Raw genomic sequence first — 16,429 nt, forward strand, 5'->3', positions numbered from 1 at the left:
GGAAGAGGAGGAGGGCTCACCAGTGCTTCTGGACTGGTGCCTCGGTGACAGCAGAGGGGATTGCCAGCACTCAGCTGTTGTTGCTACTGTGCAGAGGACTTCTGAGAAGCCTGGACAGCCAGGATGTGTTTAACTATTGCAAAATCCTTCAGGATGGAGTGCTGAAAGCTACTCCTAGCTGGGCTGAAAAGTGTTCTTTTGCCTTGGAGATGCCAGAGTGGAGCAGGTTCTGGAGGACACGGCTCTAGGTGTGGTATTTCCCTGTGCTCTGCTGTTAGCTCTGACTAAAGGATGTGGGTGTATTCTCCATCCACGTGCTTGCAAGCTTCCCACTAGCCCATCCAGGCTGCTGGATGGTTTGAGCCCTGGGTGCTTTGAAGTCCTGAAGAGCTTTTCTCAAAGGAGTGTCTGTGAGGGGCCCAGCGTGAGCTTTATGGACACACAAATCTTCTACTACAGGATGGATGCCAGCTTTGTTTGGGATGCTTGCAGTGTCTCTAGGGTATCCTTGACTGCTCTTCCACATACAGAGCTTTTAGCTTTCATTTCTGTGGCGGTGCTTGGCTGTGCTGTTGCTGGTTTTGGTTCCTGTTGGTAGCAGGACCAAATGCTGCCAGCTGTGGGAAGCATCAGATGCTAAATGAACAGGAGCAGGTCAGGTGTTTGTTTTACCACTTGGGTTTATTTTTGTCTTTCCAGAACAAGCTCCTGGGGACAAGCTTTGCTTCCTGCTATAAGTGACTCTTGAGCAGTAACAGGAGGAGAACCTAGTGGCTCACACTTGTGCCAAAGCAGGATGCTGTGGCACTGACTGGCCAGTCTTGAAGCTGAGTTTCTATAGTCCTCAGCAGCTTGTTCTAAGCTGGCTTAAATCTTGCTCTGCCTCTTACTCCCCTCCTGAAGTTCGCTTTCGTGCCTACCAGGTTTATTCTTGCCTTGTTAAATGCTCCTGGAGAGTCCCAGGACCTTGTCTGGGGGGTGGGCTGAGCCCTTAGCCCGCAGTGCTGAATGGATGTTAATAGCCTTAAACGGGCTGCATTCGGAGTCCATTGTTCAGGGCGTGCCTGAAGCCATTATGGAAGTTGACAGTTCAGGGTCTCCTTTGCTTTGGAGCTAAATGGTGGGAGGGGGAAGCTGTCCTGTGTGGAGAAAACTGTCAGATCATACCTTATGGCAGTAAAACTGCTCCTAACGACTGGGCTGGAGGAGGAAATGCCAGCCCCCAGCTGGGCTAAAGTTTCTGTCCGTGTGAAACTGGGTTTAGACCTTCTGCCGCGGGCTGAACGCTGGAAAGGTCAGTAAGGGATGGGTTTGGACGAAGCAGGAAGGGAATTGGGGAGGGGGAAATCAGGCCCCAGAGCCTCGCAGGAGTGTATCCAGAGGGTGGATGTATGAAATGTCTCCTTGACAAGTACAAATGGCCCAATTTAGAGCTATTGGCTTCTGTGTGCCTCGCAGTAGCAGGGGCTTGTTGGCCAGCCTTGCTGCAATCCACTTCTTTCGAGTTTGGCTCTAACTCAATTTGCTTAATGGCAAGGATTCTGCTTGGGAGGCCGAAGCTGGTGAGGTTGTGCCTTCCAGCTCTTCATATGGCTCTTAATTGACAGTGATACCGTTTGCTCAGCGTGTTTAGGAGCTGAGTTCTGCTGCAGTGGCTCTTGGGTGGTGGGCAGACCCTGCCCTTGGTCCAAAAATGCTCTTCGGGAACTAAGTTCAGTGGCTTCTAGACCAGCAGAGACTCAGTTGTTGTGCAGCTGCGTTGAACAAACGTGGATGTGAATGTGGCTTGCAAGTGAAGCTGAGTAGAGCCTCTGTTCTTGATGGTTGTCCAGACCAGCACTGGGAAGCAGGAGGGATTTGTTCTTTTTCAGGCAGAGGGAGCATTACAAGAGCTCCAGTTGTTTAGGGTGGGCCCAAAACCTTGCTGCAGCCAGATCCGTGCCTGTGGGAGGATTGAAGAGCTGGTTTGGGGTAACCTCCCTTTGTGGTCAGGAGGTGCTACGTAAAGGGAAGGTCAAGGTTTGCTTCTCTGCCTTTCCAAGGGAGACCACAGGACTTGGGGCTGTCTGATTAGCTGGGAAGCCACATTTTTCCTGCAAGCCTGTCTTCTGAAGCTACTGGCTTGGCCTGACCCAAGAAGTTGTTCAGAGCTCCTAAACATGGGTGATGGTGAGCCAGGCTCTCCTGTCACATGCAAGAGGACCCACCATGATTTCTTGTGGCAGCTGCCTCCCCCATGAACATCTCCTGTGTTCCCCTATGTCAGGAGGGTGGTTCTGGGGAGGAGGTGCATGCCTCTGAACCAGTTACCTGCTGTAGTGATGGGCTGGGGAACATCAGGGAGCTAGTTTGGGTGGCTGGTAGTGTGAAGAGCCTCCCAGCTGTGGTGCACTGGTGCTGGTGTGTGACTGGGGCAGCCCTGGTGTGATGTGCCACGCTGACGAATTGCTGCCCTGCTTTGCTTAACCATTTCTTTAATGCCAAGAATTGTTTGAGTGTTGCAGAGGCCTGGGGCTAGAGCTTAATGTGAGTGTTGGAGGCAGTCCAGCCTTTCTACAATGTATTGAAAGCTGAGTGGTGAGAACTGGCCTGTTTGACACCAATACCTTGTTCTTTCTTAGCAGAAAGAAGATCCTGGGAGGAGCATCAAAGACTGCTGGGACAGCCCGGACGCCCCTGCGCTTTCCACTTGCAGCAATGCAGACATATTCCGCCGAATAAACGCGATGTTGGACAACTCCTTGGACTTCAGTGGGGTCTGCACCACGCCTGCCACAAAAAGCAAACGTGACATCCTGCCAGGTAACTTCTTTTTTTGACTGAATTTGAGGTGAGCTTGAAGATTTAGGAAGAATCTCCTTGTGGGACCTAGCACACTTGCAGTGGTAATCGGTGGTGTGGCTGCTGGTGTGCCTGGAAGTCACAATTAGTGCTGCTTGGTACTGGGGGCTTCATTTGTGTGCCCCAAATGGACAATCCTGGTGGTGTGGTGGGAGGTGCCAGGGCAAGTGTAGTTGTGCTCCTCCAAGCTGCTATGGGGCTGTTGTGTGGGCAGGATGGGAGTGCTCACTGCCTGACCTACCATCTCCTGGTGTAAATGGTTCTAGCAGACTCCCTTAGGGGTTCTGGAGGCTCTGTGCCAAGGCAAAGTGTTGGATCCAGTCTTGTGAGCAAAGGATGTGCTTTTGTCCCCTTGCAGGCGGTGAGACCTGCCAGTAAATAAACCTGCTTGGGGTTCCTTCCCTTCTGCCAGCACACTCCTGTGCAATGCTGCTCATTCCAAGAATTTAGGTGCTTGAAAGTAATTGTTGTTCCTCCAGCCCCTGAATTGTAGGATCAATAAACACTTTGGCCATTATTGGAAACAACCTGAGCCTCTGGAAAAAAAGGGGGAATAAAGCTTCCCCAGCTGGTGACCTTGCAGCCTGCTGTAGGCAGGGAAGCTGTCTTGGAGACAGGGTGATCTTGTGCCTGTAGATAAGCTGGGGGAGCTTGATCAGAAGGGTGTGAAATAGAGCCGTGGGTGGGTGTGGGAGCATCCCGTGGGCCTGTGTGGTGCTTGTGCAGCGCCCCTTTGTTTAGGCTGCTACCAGATGACTTCCAGTGCAGCTTAATCTGTCGGCCGTACGGCGTGAAGGGCTTAGTGCTGTGGGGCAGGGGCTGAGCCAGCCATGTGATCCCGTGCTGGCGCGGCAGAAACGCTGGAGGAGGCGAATCCTTCGCTTGGAGGTGCGGCTCCAAAACGTGCCCAGTAAGGCGGCATCGGAGGAGATGCTGGCAGCTACCGAGCAATTGCACAGTGAATGTTAACTCCTCCAGGTCAGTGGTGCAGTTGGAGAGATTTGCTGCTGTGCTGGGCTTGTTTAGTTCTTAGTTTTTGGTCCCTCAACACGGTGGTAGTCACTGCTGTGTCTGATCTTGATGCACTGGGAGCATAATAGAGAAATAAACCTCAGTATTTGCCTTTATCTCCTTTCACAGTGAGTTTGTGGAAGTTGTTTCTGGCTGCCTTGTTAATCTTATCTCTAACCCTTTGTATTTCATTGACTGTTTGGGAGTCATTCCTAGTGGAGTTTCAGCTTGCCTGACAAAAAGTAACCTAGCTGATAAAGGAACTGATAAAGGAGCAGATTCATCCTGTGAAGATGGGGGTTAGTCCTGGTTTTAGCTCTAAGCTTAGAGTTGGCACATCAGTGTTAGCCTGCAGTCCTCTCTTCTAGAGTGTTAACACTCTTAGCAATGAGGGTGTTCACCTGGCAATGAAATGGACCTGCTACTGATCTGCTGCATGTGAATTTCTGCTCAGTTTGGGGAGGGTGTGGATGTCTGGGGCAGTCTCCCCACTGTGGAGCGGCTGAGAGGTGGTGCCTGGATTGTAAATGGGGTGAATTTCAGCTGCTGCTGAGTACCTGCTGTGGAAGACCTCTTGTAAGACAAGGACAATGCATGTAAAACAGGGAGGCTTCCTCTAGCAAACATTTTCTGCTGTAGTGCAACCAAAGTTGTGCTTTTTGGGACATCCTAAACGGCTTTTCTTGTTCCTAACGTAGTACCTGAGGCCAGTGTGACAAGCAGGTGCTGGCACAGCTGCTCAAGCTTGGGCACTAGGTTGGGAGCCCTGCTCAGTTCTGCTTAACCTGACAGGAGGCTTTGAGCTTGTATCACATCCCTTGTGCAGTGGCAGAAGTGCTTGTGGTGGCAGGAGGAGAGAGACTTGCTCATGTCCCAGAGGATGCTGGGTGCTGCTGAGCCAGGTGAGAAGGTGGTTACCTTGGGTGCCCTGACTGTGTAGGCTGGAGGAAATGTGTGATTTCTTTCAGGAGACTGATGACAGAGCAGAACCTGAGCTACCCAGCCAGGCCAGGAGTGAGCAGTGTAAGGATGTGGATGAGTCAGCAGCTGCCAGTGCATGGGCAGCTCAGAGTTGTCAGTCTGATTGCAGCTATGTTTCCTTAGTGTCAGTTGGGACCTCTTGGTGAGTACCAAGAGCCTGAGTGCTGCAGCTCTGCAAGCCTACTTGTCTCTGGGTTGGAAAAGTGCACAAGGTGCTTCTCTTGTTTGGTGTGCTGCTCATCACAATCTTCTCCATCAAAGAGTTATAGAATCAGAATTGTTTTGATTGGAAGACATTTAAGATTGAATCTAACATGCAACTTAAGACTACCATGGCCATCAAACCATGTCCTCAAGTGCTATGTCCACATGCTTCTTGAACACCTCCAGGGATGGTGACTCCATCTCCCTGGACAGCCCATTCCCATTCCTGACCACTCTTGCAGCAAAGAAATTTTTTCTAATCTCCAACCTAAACCTCCCCTGGCACAGTTTCAGGCCAGTTCTTCTTGTTCTATCACCTGATAGTAGGCAGTTGGTGCTGTCAACAAGAATGAGTCCTGGGGTGGCCATGATCTGCTTAGACCCTGTCTCTTGCAGAAATTCATTCCCAGTGGCTCTAAGGCTAAGCATATGACGACTAAAATTCAGAACACAACACAACACAGCAAATTGCCCTCTGTGCCAGGCAGGGGCTTTAGAGCCTGAAGCAGGCTGTCAGAGCTGGCTGCTGCTGCTTTGAGGAGACAAGATGAGGCTCTGTGGGATCAGGGTCCTCCCTTCCATGAGCCTGGCTTCTGGATAAGCAACCAACAGAGTAGAGAATCTTGTGTGGCATCACTGCTTCAGTTTAAATCATGTCTGAGGAATTCATGGAATCCCAGGATAGTGAGGGGCTTGCAAGGGGCCTCCAGAGACTTAGTCCAACCACCCCTGCTAAAGCAGGTCACCCAAAGCAGGTTGCCCCAGATCACAATGTTCATGGGTTTGTAATCTCCAGAGAAGGAGAATCCACAACCTCCCTGGGCAGCCTGTTCCAGGCCTCCAGCACCCTCACACCAAAGAAGTTTCTCCTCTTGTTCAGATGGAACCTCCTGAGTTGTGGTTTGTGTCCGTTGCACCTTGTCCTGTCACTGGGCACCACTGAAAAGTCTGGCCTCATCTGCTTGCCCCAAAACTATTGATCAGCATGAAGATGATCTCCTCTGGGGCTGCTCTTCTCCAGGCTAAACAGACCCAGGTCCCTCAGCCTTCCTGCTCAGAGATGCTCCATCTCAGCATCTTCATAACTGCCTCTGGACTGTCTCCAGTAGTTCCTTGTCTCTCTTGAACTGGGTCCAGAATTGGGCTCAATCCTCTTGGTGTGGCCTCACTAGGGCAGAGGGGAGGTGAAGAGCCTGCCTTGGCCTATCAGCCACACTCTTCATGAACTGCAGGACACCATTGACCTTCTTGGCCACAAGGGCACATTGCTGGCTCATGGGGAACTTGACCACCAGCACTCCCAGGTCCTTCTCTATGGAGCTGTTTTCCAGCAGGTCCCCTCTCACCTGCCCTGCTGCAGGGGGTTGTTCCTCCCTAGATGCATGACCCTACACTTGCCCTTCACGAGTTTCCTTTCCACCCTATTCTCCATCTTGCCCATGCCTGGTTGAATGGCAGCATAGCCTGATGGGGTGTCAGTCACTCACAGTTCTGTATCATCAAATCATGAGCCCCTGGTGCATCTGCTCTGTGCAGGTCTGAGTTCTGTATTGTAGTTAGGATATGAAACTCGCGGTCTGTGTGAGTCTGGAGTTCCACCCTGAATGTCGGTGCTCTGACTGGTGGAAGGACTGTCTTCTTACAACTTAAACTCTGAGTGGCAGAGCTTGGGGAAGAGATTATGTTCCACCAGGGGAAATACTTGTACTTTAATCTGTTCATGGTCCCTCAAGCTTTTTGGTTGTCTTCCTTAGGTCAAACTAAATTTATCCTGGATTGGACTTTTCAGCATTAAGAGGATTACACGTGGTGGAGAAGGGATGGCAGAGGTTCATGACCTTTCATTAATGCTATCAGGGAAACACGTGGGGAGCCACCTTACTGGGTGTAATGAAATGTGCAGCAAGATGGTGCTGGGAAGAGGTCAGTCCAGCAGCAGCCTGAGCAATGTGAAGGGAACAAGCTTGTTCAGCACTCTTGGGGCTGAGTTATCCAGATCTGGGCAGAGCTGTGTGACAGGAGGCACCACCATTGGAGACTTAGCTTGTCGTACTTAACATTAAATCACAGAATCCCAGCATGGTGTGGTTTGGAAGGGACCTCTGGAGGTCATCCAGTCCAACCCCATGGCTAAAGCAGGGGCACTCATAGCAGGTTGCTCAGGATCACAATATCCAGGTGGGTTTGGAAATTTTCTAGAGGAGCTCCAAAACCTCTCTGGGCAGCCTGTTCCAGATCTCTGACATCCTCACAGCAAAGAAGTTCCTCCTTGTGTTCAGGTGGGCCCTCCTGGGTTCTGGTTTGTACCTTGTCCTGTTGCTGGGCACCACTTGAAAGAGTCTGGCCCCATCTTCTTGTCCCCCACTCTTTAGCTCTTGCTGAGCATTGATCAGATCCCCTCTGGGGCTGCTCTTCTCCAGGCTCAATAGCCCCAGGGCTCTCAGCCTTTCCTCCTCACAGAGATGCCCCTCATCAGCTTTGCAGCCTTCACTGGACCCCCTCTAGTAGTTTCCTGTCTCTTGAGCTGGGGAGCCCAGGACTGGACATGTCTTCAAAGGTAGCTTTTCAGTTAATGATAATCCTTTGTGCACTCAGATCATTCTGATGAGGCAACTGAGTTGTCAAGCCCAGCCTAACCCCACCACCACACCATGGTGGTGCACAAGTACATGCTCCAGGAGGTCCCCAAGCCCTGGCCTTAGCTTGCCAGCTCAAACCAAAGGGCACAGTGCAGCAGTGTGGTGAAGCCTGTCAGTGTAGAGCCTATCTGGTTGCTTCTGTGGACAGGATCTTGTGGTGCTTCAGACTGGTTCAGTCCTCTGCTGAAAGGCAAACCTTCCTCAGCGAGGTTGTGTGGTGCAGGCAGTACCTTCTAGTGGTGGGTGGTGGAGATGGCAGTGGAAGTGGCCTTGACAGGCAGGAGTTGACATTTCCCACCAGCTCTGCTCTTGCCAGCCTGTCCTTGAGCAACTGCTCCACTGGGAGTGTGGTTCTGCTCCCCTGTGTTTAAAGCTGATCTGCATGATCCTCACTGAGGGAATGTGACCAAAGCCAGCTTCTTAAGGTAGCAGGTGGTTTGCTTGCCAGGTTTTAAAGCTGGGTATTGCTGGGTGGAAGGTGCTGCTCCCAGGCTGGGCTTAAAACCCCAACAACCCTAAAGCAGCTTTTGAAGTCATCCCATTCTGTAGGCATGACTTCCAGTGTAATTAAGAGGAAAAGGGAGTAAGGCTCCCTTCTCAGCCTTTCCCTGTATACTTCCAACATGACTGAACTGCCTGGCTTCAACCCAAGGTGATGCTCAAGGGGGTTTGGAGGACTGTAGATACCTTAGAGGTTCTGGTAGCATAAGGACATGCAACTGCTGGAATGGGTTCAGAGAAGTACTACAAAGATGATCAGAGGGCTGGAGCAGCTCCCCTGTGGGGGCAGGCGGGGAGAGTTTGGGCTGTTCAGCTTGAGGAAAAGGCTCTGGGGAGGCCTCAGAGCAGCCTTCCAGTACCTGAAGGGACTTTTGACAAGGGCTGGAAGTGCCAGGATGAGGGACAATGGTTTTGAGCTGGAAGAGGGGAGATTGAGACTGGAGAGAAGGAAGAAATTGTTGGCAGTGAGGGTGGGGAGGCACTGGCACAGGTTGCCCAGGGAGGCTGTGGATGACCCCTCCCCGGAGGTGTTGAAGACCAGGCTGGATGAGGCCTTGAGCAGCTTGGGCTGGTGGGAGGTGTCCTTGCCGGTGGCAGGGGAGTTGGAACTGGATTATCTTTAAAGTCCCCTTCCAGCCCATCCCATTCTGCGATTCTGTGATTTCCCTTTCATTAAGCTCTGCTCGTTTACGGGAGACAAAGCAGCCATTACTTTGCTATAAGGGGACAGGTGGGTGAAGAAATGGGAGACGCTTAAACGACTTCTTGAGGATGGGAGTGGCTTCAGATGCCAAGTGCAGTGTAAAGGCTGTTAGTTGTGGCCCATCAGGTCCTAATGATTCTCGGTGGCTGCTTTATTTAAGGAAAGCTGAAGGACAAATGCAAACTCACGGTGGCTGACTGAATTGGTTTCCTGTTTGCTTTCAAGTGCAGTCAAGTAATGACCTATTACTTGTTTAGCCGCCTAAAAAGTCCTCTCCAGTACTAGAATGTAAATTTTTCTGCTCTTCCCTGCTCTGCAGCCATGAGGAAAACAGATGGTGCTGATGTGTGGGGCCTTAGATTAAAGGACAAAATGTTGTGAGGTGCAGGGACCCCAAACGTAGCACCATTGGTGGGGAGTTGAAGCAGCCTGAGGCGCAGCGCATGGCTGTTGGCAAAAAGCTCACCTGGAGCCGGCAGCTGAGGACAATTTTGCTTGCCCCAAGTCAGAGCTGTTTGTCAGCTATATCCAGTTCTATGAAATTCAACACCTGTGCAAACCCACAGGAGTGGGTTTGGCCTTTCAAATGTCCCATTAGCAGGTCTTTGCCCGTGTGGGCACAATGCTTCTCTGGACTGGAAAGCTGCTTTGGTAAGGGCTTCTCCACCAGGTCTGCAGATGGGAAGGAGATCAGTGTTCCTCTGCAAAGAGCAGGGGCTTGGCCTAGAGCTGGTGCAGCCACTGCAGAGTGCAGCTGGGCTGGTGCTGAAGATCCAGTGTGCTGCCTGCAGTGCTCTGTCCTACAGCATGGGAGCTGGAATCTTCTGGAAAAAGGTAGGTAGAGCAGCAAGTTGCAGTGCCCTCATCCTGAGTTTCTTTAATAGCTCTTCAGTTGTTCAAGTGCTAGTGGTAGGGCAGACTCCTCCATCTGGCTGTGGAAGTGGCCATGCAGCAGCCAGTGTCTCCACTTGAGGAATGTTTCAGATTGCAGGGAAGGTGCATTGCTTTGTGCCAGTAAAACTTCTTGGTGGGCATAAACTTGCTAGTAACAAGAGCTTTGCTGAGCCCTCGTGTACTCTAGGAATACAACTGGCTCGTCCTTTAAAGGCTTTCACTTGAGGTTTGTTTGTCTTGTGTGCAAAATATACTCAAGAAGCTTATTTTTCAGGGATGTGGATTCCCTGCCTTTAAAAGCAGAAGTGAGAGGCAAAACCATGCTGCTGCTGTGAGCTGCCCTCCCATTTGTGATCCTAAGGCTGCTCCTGCATCTTGTTTCTCTGGTTTGGGGTTGGAAGCTCAGCCTTTGTCAGAGCTCAGGTCCATGAGATGAGTCCCATCTGGGCAGTGAGCTGGCAGCTGAGTTGTGGTTATCCATCCTCTGTTCTGTATGCTTGGGAGGTGTTGTTCAGGGAGGGGTTTCCTCCATACTTAGGTTCTGCTGGAAGTCAGGAGGAGCAAAGGGAGACTTTCATGGCTGCAGAGGTGGTAGGAGTGGGATCTGGTTTGTTTGCTTAACCCTTCTGTTGCCTCTTGATTTTCTGTTTTCAAACTCAACTCTTTGCTGAATTTTTAGCTGGTTATGCAGGGGCCTAGATGTGGAAGGCTTAAACATCTTTGGCTTCCCTTTCATGACTAAGTTACAGATGCTGCTGCTCCAGGACAGGGACTGAATTATGCTCACCCTTCCCCATGCTCCCTTAACCCTCCTGGCACAAACTCCCCATGGATCCCAGCTCCTGGTGCTGGGCCCAGGTTGTCCTCACCACACAGGCTTGGGCTGTAATTTTCTGCCTGGTTTCTAGTTTCACACTCCTGGCTGGTGCAGCCAGATCCAGGGGATGAGATGGCCTTCAAATTAACTCCCTGTGGCGTGACTTGGGCCAGAGCAGCTCCCCAACCCATCTTCCCCTGTGGAAACTCACCTGGTGTAAGCAGGGAGGGGTTGGGGACTGGAGCTGGCCGAGCTGGTATGGTTTAGCTGCAGGTTGAAAACTGAACTGAGTAGAGATGCTCACCTGAAAGAAGCCTTTGAAATGTCTTCAGTGAACATCTGAAGTCTGAGGAATGCAGCTTTTCAGTCCAGGTGGTGGTGTGCAAAGCTGTCCAGCCTGTGCTGCTCTACACACTAGCTCCAGGGATCTCCTGGACGGGCAGGAGGACATCGCCCTGCTCCCGAGACCAGCACAGGAGCCTTATACTGAGGTCTTTCTTCTCATGATGCTGTTGAATGAAACCTGACTGGCTCAGGAGACAGGAGCTCAGCTCTCCCAGATGCTCAGGCCTAAGCCCAGCACAGCAGGTCCTTCTGCCAGCATGGTTGGCTTCCAGTGGCAACTCCAGGGAAAAATCCAGGTTGGAAAAATCTTATGCTGGTTCTTGGGGTTTGGGAAAGCCTGCAGCAAAGTCTTTGGGCCACATCAGTTTGTAAAGTGAAATAATTTCATGTTTGGGAGATGTTACTTCTGAGTAACTTAGGGTTATGACTTTTCTGTTGGACCTTTGGTAGGAAATGAGTTCTTCCTGCCCTTGGTATCCCAGCGCTTTTGACTGCCATCAAACTGATTGCTTTGTAACAGATTTCCAAGCTCTGAACTTGAAAACTACTATTCCAGGAATCTGTTTAAATTCTGTGTTGGTTTTTTTTTTTGAAGTTGGTGTTTTTCCTAGCTGACCTGTATCTATCTTTTAGTGTGGCTGGGAATGTTAAAGGGGGAGGCTTGTGCTAGCTGCCTGCTTTGGGTGGAAAAAGGCCTCATTAAAATGCTGGTTGTCTAAGCAAGTTCTGTGTTGTGCTTCAACCCCTAACTGAAGTGCAGGGAGCTTGTCTCTAATGGAGGTTGAAGTCATGGGGGGAAAATGTTGATCTCCTGAACTTGGATCTGACTTCAATTAAACAGAACAACTTAGTCTCTGGGAAACATGGATCGTGAGGCAAAGATGGCCGGATACTGTGGGGTGAGCGCTCCCATTGCTGATAAATGATTCTTCTTTATTTCTTCAGTGGTGGGTTTCATAGAACCACAGGAGGTTAGGGGTCATAAGGGGTCTCTGGAGATGGAATCCAATCCCCCTGCCAAAGCAGGATCGCCCAGGGCAGGTCACACAGGACTGCATCCAGACAGGGCTTGAAAGTCTCCAGAGAAGGAGACTCCACAACCTCTCTGGGCAGCCTGCTCCAAGCCTCTGGCACCCTCACAGTAAAGAAGCTTTTCCTCATATTGAAGTGGCACTTTCTGGGTTCCAGTTTGTCTGTTGCCCCTTGTCCTATCACAGGACACCACTGAAGAGTGCTTGGCCCCTTCTTGACACCCACCTTTCAGGTGTTTACAGACATTGAAAAGGTTCTCTCTCTGCCATCTCTTCTCCAGACTAACCAGCCCCAGGTTGAGAGCCCCAGGTCTCTCAGCCTTTCCTCATCATGCAGATGTTGCAGTCCCTTCATCATCCTCATGACCTCTTTTGGTCACTCTGAACTGGGAAGCCTGGAACTGGACATAATGCTCTGGCTGTGGTCTCACCAGGGAAGGGCAGAGGGGGAGAAGAACCTCCCTTGACTAGCTGACCTGCTTGGGTTTCATTCAAGATATTTTATCTGGGTGGGATTCAGGTTCTGTTGCATGTTTATACTCTATCTTTGTGTCTGTGCTTCCCAGAAGGTGAAGCTTGATGAGAATTAACCTTGGAGATGGCATAAAATCTCTTGGGATCCTGGTCCCTGAAGGGAAGATAATCTTCTCCCGCTGCTGGGGATCTGGGCTGGAGCACCATGCTCGTGTGTGTTCATAAACACAGCTATGTTCCATATTCATATGGGCAAGCTATGGTTGCTGTGGGAACTGAGCTGTCTGAGCAATGTGCCTTGATCCTCTCCTCCCTACAGCTGCCTTAGAAATGGTTTCAGGGCCTGTCCAAAACAAGCAATCTGAAAACTCTGCTGGCAGAATGAATGCAGTGAGATGCCCCACTGAAGCTGCAGGGTGACGCTTTTGGAGGAAGGAGGAGATGCTGTTACAGGTGCTTGATAGTAATGTGGCTGAGTTGGCACTACAACTTGTACTAGTACTACTCAAGGGGTAGCAAAGGACCCTGGTGGATGCTTTCCTGGTGAAGTGCTGTGGAGGAGGCTGCTGCTGGAAAGGGGAAGGTGGCGCATTGCCAGCAGGTGTGGTTTTAGCTGCTTTCATCCCGACTGTAGTGCTTCAGCCCCCTCACCATCATCTGGGAACGCTGGCGTTCCCCAAGCTGCCATGTGCTAAAGGCAGGCCTTGTGCCTCATGCACAGTACCCAGCTACCACCAGGCTTTGCAGGGTCACAGCCAGCCCCAGTGGCACAGGATGTGGATGTGGGAAAGGAGGCCAGGAGCGCTGTCGGGGTGGCCAGGGCTGCACGTGAGGGCTAACGTGACAGGGGCTGGAGCGCCTGCAGCGCCCTGGAGAGCCGGGAGCGGTGTGTGCGAGGTGTACAGCTGATGGCACAGTGGGAGGGTGTGGAGGCAGGGGGAGGAGGAGGAGACAGCTGCTGCTGCCTGGGAGCTGGCTTATAAATGCCCTCTGACTCAGATTTTTGGGTAACACAGCTGAGCATCTTGTGGTTTGATCAGCCCCCAGATCCCTACATTAAACTGGAATTCTCAGACTATGAACCTGCTGCATTTCCTTAGGCTGTTGGCACAGGCTTAGAGCAAGGCAGGAATCCGGCATCTCCAGTACCATAGGCTGGTGAACACCCCGCAGGGGAGGGGAGGGCAGGGCTGGGAAAGTGGGGAGGGGGGGCAGGCAGGCAAAAGGTAAACAGGCCGTGAAAAATTCTTGCTGTGGAATGAGTCCAGCTGCTCCTCTTCTCCCTGTGGCTGTGTGATGTGCCCTGCTCGGGCTGGACCTGGGACAGTGGTCTCCACTCAGGGTAACTGGGGGGAGTGGAAGGTCTGTCCTGGTTACTCAGTGGTAAACAATGCCGAGTCAGGGAGGCACAGTGGCCAAGTTGAAGTGAATAGATTATGCTAGCAGAATTGCAAAGCCTTGCATCGGGCTCTGAACTGGAGCCAGCAGCTGGAGCCTGTCCAGGACTAAAGTGTTTTTTGGGTTTGGTGGGTGGAGAGAGGCGGGGACAGGAGAGCCTGGGTAGCACTAAAACTGTCTGCTCTGTCGCTGCTGCCGCCGCTGCCTTCAGCGTTGCTGGGGGATCGCTGCCTCGTCTGCCGTGTCGTGGAGCCCTGGGTTTTGTGCTGCCTGCCTCCCTCCATCTCCTGGAGCCGCCACCTCTCCCCTCCTGCCTGCTAGCTTGTCTTTTTGAGGGGGAAGCCTTCCCCCTTTCCTCTTACCTTGATTTTGTAAGAGCTGATGCAGTTCTCTTGCATGGCTGTGTGACGTCACTGTCAGCACAGTAAGCATCAGCCGCCTGGTCACATGCTGACCCAGTCAGTAATGCAGACGGGATAGGAAGGTGGAGGGGCTGAGGGGGGTGGGGGCCTGGCTGCTGGACATATGGTAGTCCTCCCCTTTGGGGTGCAACTGCTAGTTGCAGAAGCTGCGGCTTCAGAGCGGCACGAGACCTGGCTTGGGGCTTAAGGCTTTGGAAAAACTCCTGTAAAAAAAAAAAAGGCAGAGCAGCCCCTGAACTCTCAAGCTTCTGTTTGTTCTCCATCTGAGCAGACTTGCAGGACTCTGAAGAAGCAGTGGCAAGCAGGATGCTTTTCCCCACGTCCACGCAAGAGTCTCCCCGTGGCCTCCCAGACACCAACGATCTGTGCCTTGGCCTGCAGTCCCTCAACCTGACAGGGTGGGACAGACCCTGGAGCACCCAGGACTCTGAGGCTGCAGCACAACCCAGCACACAGTCCGGTGAGTTTGCTGACGCACGCAGCAACACTTGTGGGATTCCTCTTTATTTTGGGCCCTCTTTAAAGCTGTTGTGGAGCCATTTGCTTGTGTAATCGGGTGCTGCTGGGGGGCTTCTCGACCTGTCATGCTTGTGTAAGGTGCTGGGTGGGCTGGGGAGGCTGGGGCTGGTGATGCCACAGCCCCTTCTTCTCTGGTCACTGCAGACAAGAAGTGCCTGAGGCTGGTGTTGGGCTTGGTGCCATAAGGCCGACAGACAGAGTAACCCTGCTGAGAGGGGAGAAATCCTCTCCCTGCCTTTGGATGGAGTAGGTGGGGGCTGTGGTGTTAGAAGGCTGAACTCGCCCAGTAGGAGCGAGGCCGAACTTTGCTGTGGCAGCCCGGGAGTGTCCCCAGTGGCAGGGATGTGGGGGCTGGTAGAGGGACCCCTGACAGCACCACTTGCTCCTACGCTGAACTCTGGGGTGTGGTAGGCGCAGCCATCACCGACTCACAACTTTGGCTAGCAGCTTGCAGCCTGGCTGGGAGACTTGGAGGGATCCTTCCCCCACTCCCACGGCCAACTGGGAATAGTGGTCCCTGCCTCAGTGGGCTGGAGGAGATGTGGCAGAACGGCTTCTCTGGTTTAACTCTTCTGGTCCAGCACAAACCTGTGTGTTGGGCAGGGTGTGGGCTTGCAGCCACACACTGCTGCCTGGTTTGCCCTTCCCCCTCAATCCTTTCCAGTCTGGTTTTACAGCTGGGATGGAGGGTTTTGGGGTGCTGGGTACTTCCCCTGGGTTGAGGCAGGGTGCAGTTAACTCTCCAGAGGCCTGTGCTGCCAAATCGCAGGAGGAAGGGTTGCTGCCTGTGCAAACTCAGTGCGTTTCCTTGGCCTGCTGACTGAGCAGGGGAGTAAGAGAGGGAAGAGTTTGTTTCCCAGCTTCTGAGGGCTGCAAAAAACCAGTTTCACAAATGGTGGTGTGCTCAAGTATCAGTCCATGGAAAGATCTAGTGCTTTGGCAGAGTTTGTACAAGTTCAGCCTGGTTGCTACAGAAACTCATCCCTTTATAGCAGCATGCTGCTGCTTTGTTCAAAGGGTAGCACATCTCCACACAGACTGGGGTGACACAGGAGGCCCCAGGCGTGAAGTTGGTGCTGACAGGAATGTAGATTGCTCTGGTGGGGGTGTCCTGGCAAGTGTGACTTTACCCATGGAGATCTCTGGAGGGGGGCAAGGGAGTGTCATAAGCTACCTCTGTTCAGGGGATGCTGCCCTTGGGATAGGAAGAGCAGCCTTGAATGTTGCTGCCTGGGCTGTAAACCAACAGAAATCCCATGTGGGTTGGTGGAGTTGGGGAGGACAGCAGCAGCACAGCTTGCTCGAGTCTCTACACCCAATGTCCCCGAGGCTTAGTGGGCAGACCCAAGTGTGGGCCACAGCAGGCACTTAGGGTCTACTTGCAGCAAGGCTGCAGTGGCTTTCTTAAGTCATTCTCTGCTCCAGCACACAGTCCTGTGGGCTTCCTCTGCACAGGGAGTGCCACACGCTCTGTGCCTGTGCTCCCTCCATTGCTAGCTGAGACCTTGGAGAAGGAAGGAGCAGTGAAAGTTGTTACCATGCAGTGAGGCTGGGCAGGTGTTTCAGAGCTGTGCACCAAGCCCCTTATGGCTGTTAGCAGACTATGGGGTGCTGAACCTGACCTATAAGGTCTTCAATTTCAAGAGCAC

At 52.2% G+C, this 16,429-nt stretch overlaps 1 protein-coding gene across 5 annotated transcripts in view; it reads left to right on the forward strand.

Annotated features, from left to right (window-relative positions):
• Window positions 1-2,726: 2,726 nt before the first annotated feature.
• Window positions 2,727-16,429, forward strand: part of CPEB1 (cytoplasmic polyadenylation element binding protein 1) — a 42,484-nt gene continuing 28,781 nt past the window's right edge. For 2 of the 5 annotated variants that reach the window (XM_054169131.1, XM_054169132.1), the window contains exons 1-2: window positions 3,705-3,819; window positions 14,533-14,721. In XM_054169131.1, coding sequence (XP_054025106.1) covers window positions 3,804-3,819; window positions 14,533-14,721 — 205 coding nt within the window. In that variant the 5' untranslated portion in view covers window positions 3,705-3,803. Of the gene's footprint in view, window positions 2,803-3,704; window positions 3,820-14,240; window positions 14,264-14,532; window positions 14,722-16,429 lie in introns of those variants that run through there. The other 3 variants (XM_009898436.2, XM_009898437.2, XM_054169134.1) reach the window with 3 other exon arrangements.

Source organism: Dryobates pubescens, chromosome 17, assembly GCF_014839835.1.
Source record: "Dryobates pubescens isolate bDryPub1 chromosome 17, bDryPub1.pri, whole genome shotgun sequence".
In the NCBI taxonomy this organism is placed as follows: Eukaryota; Metazoa; Chordata; class Aves; order Piciformes; family Picidae; genus Dryobates; species Dryobates pubescens.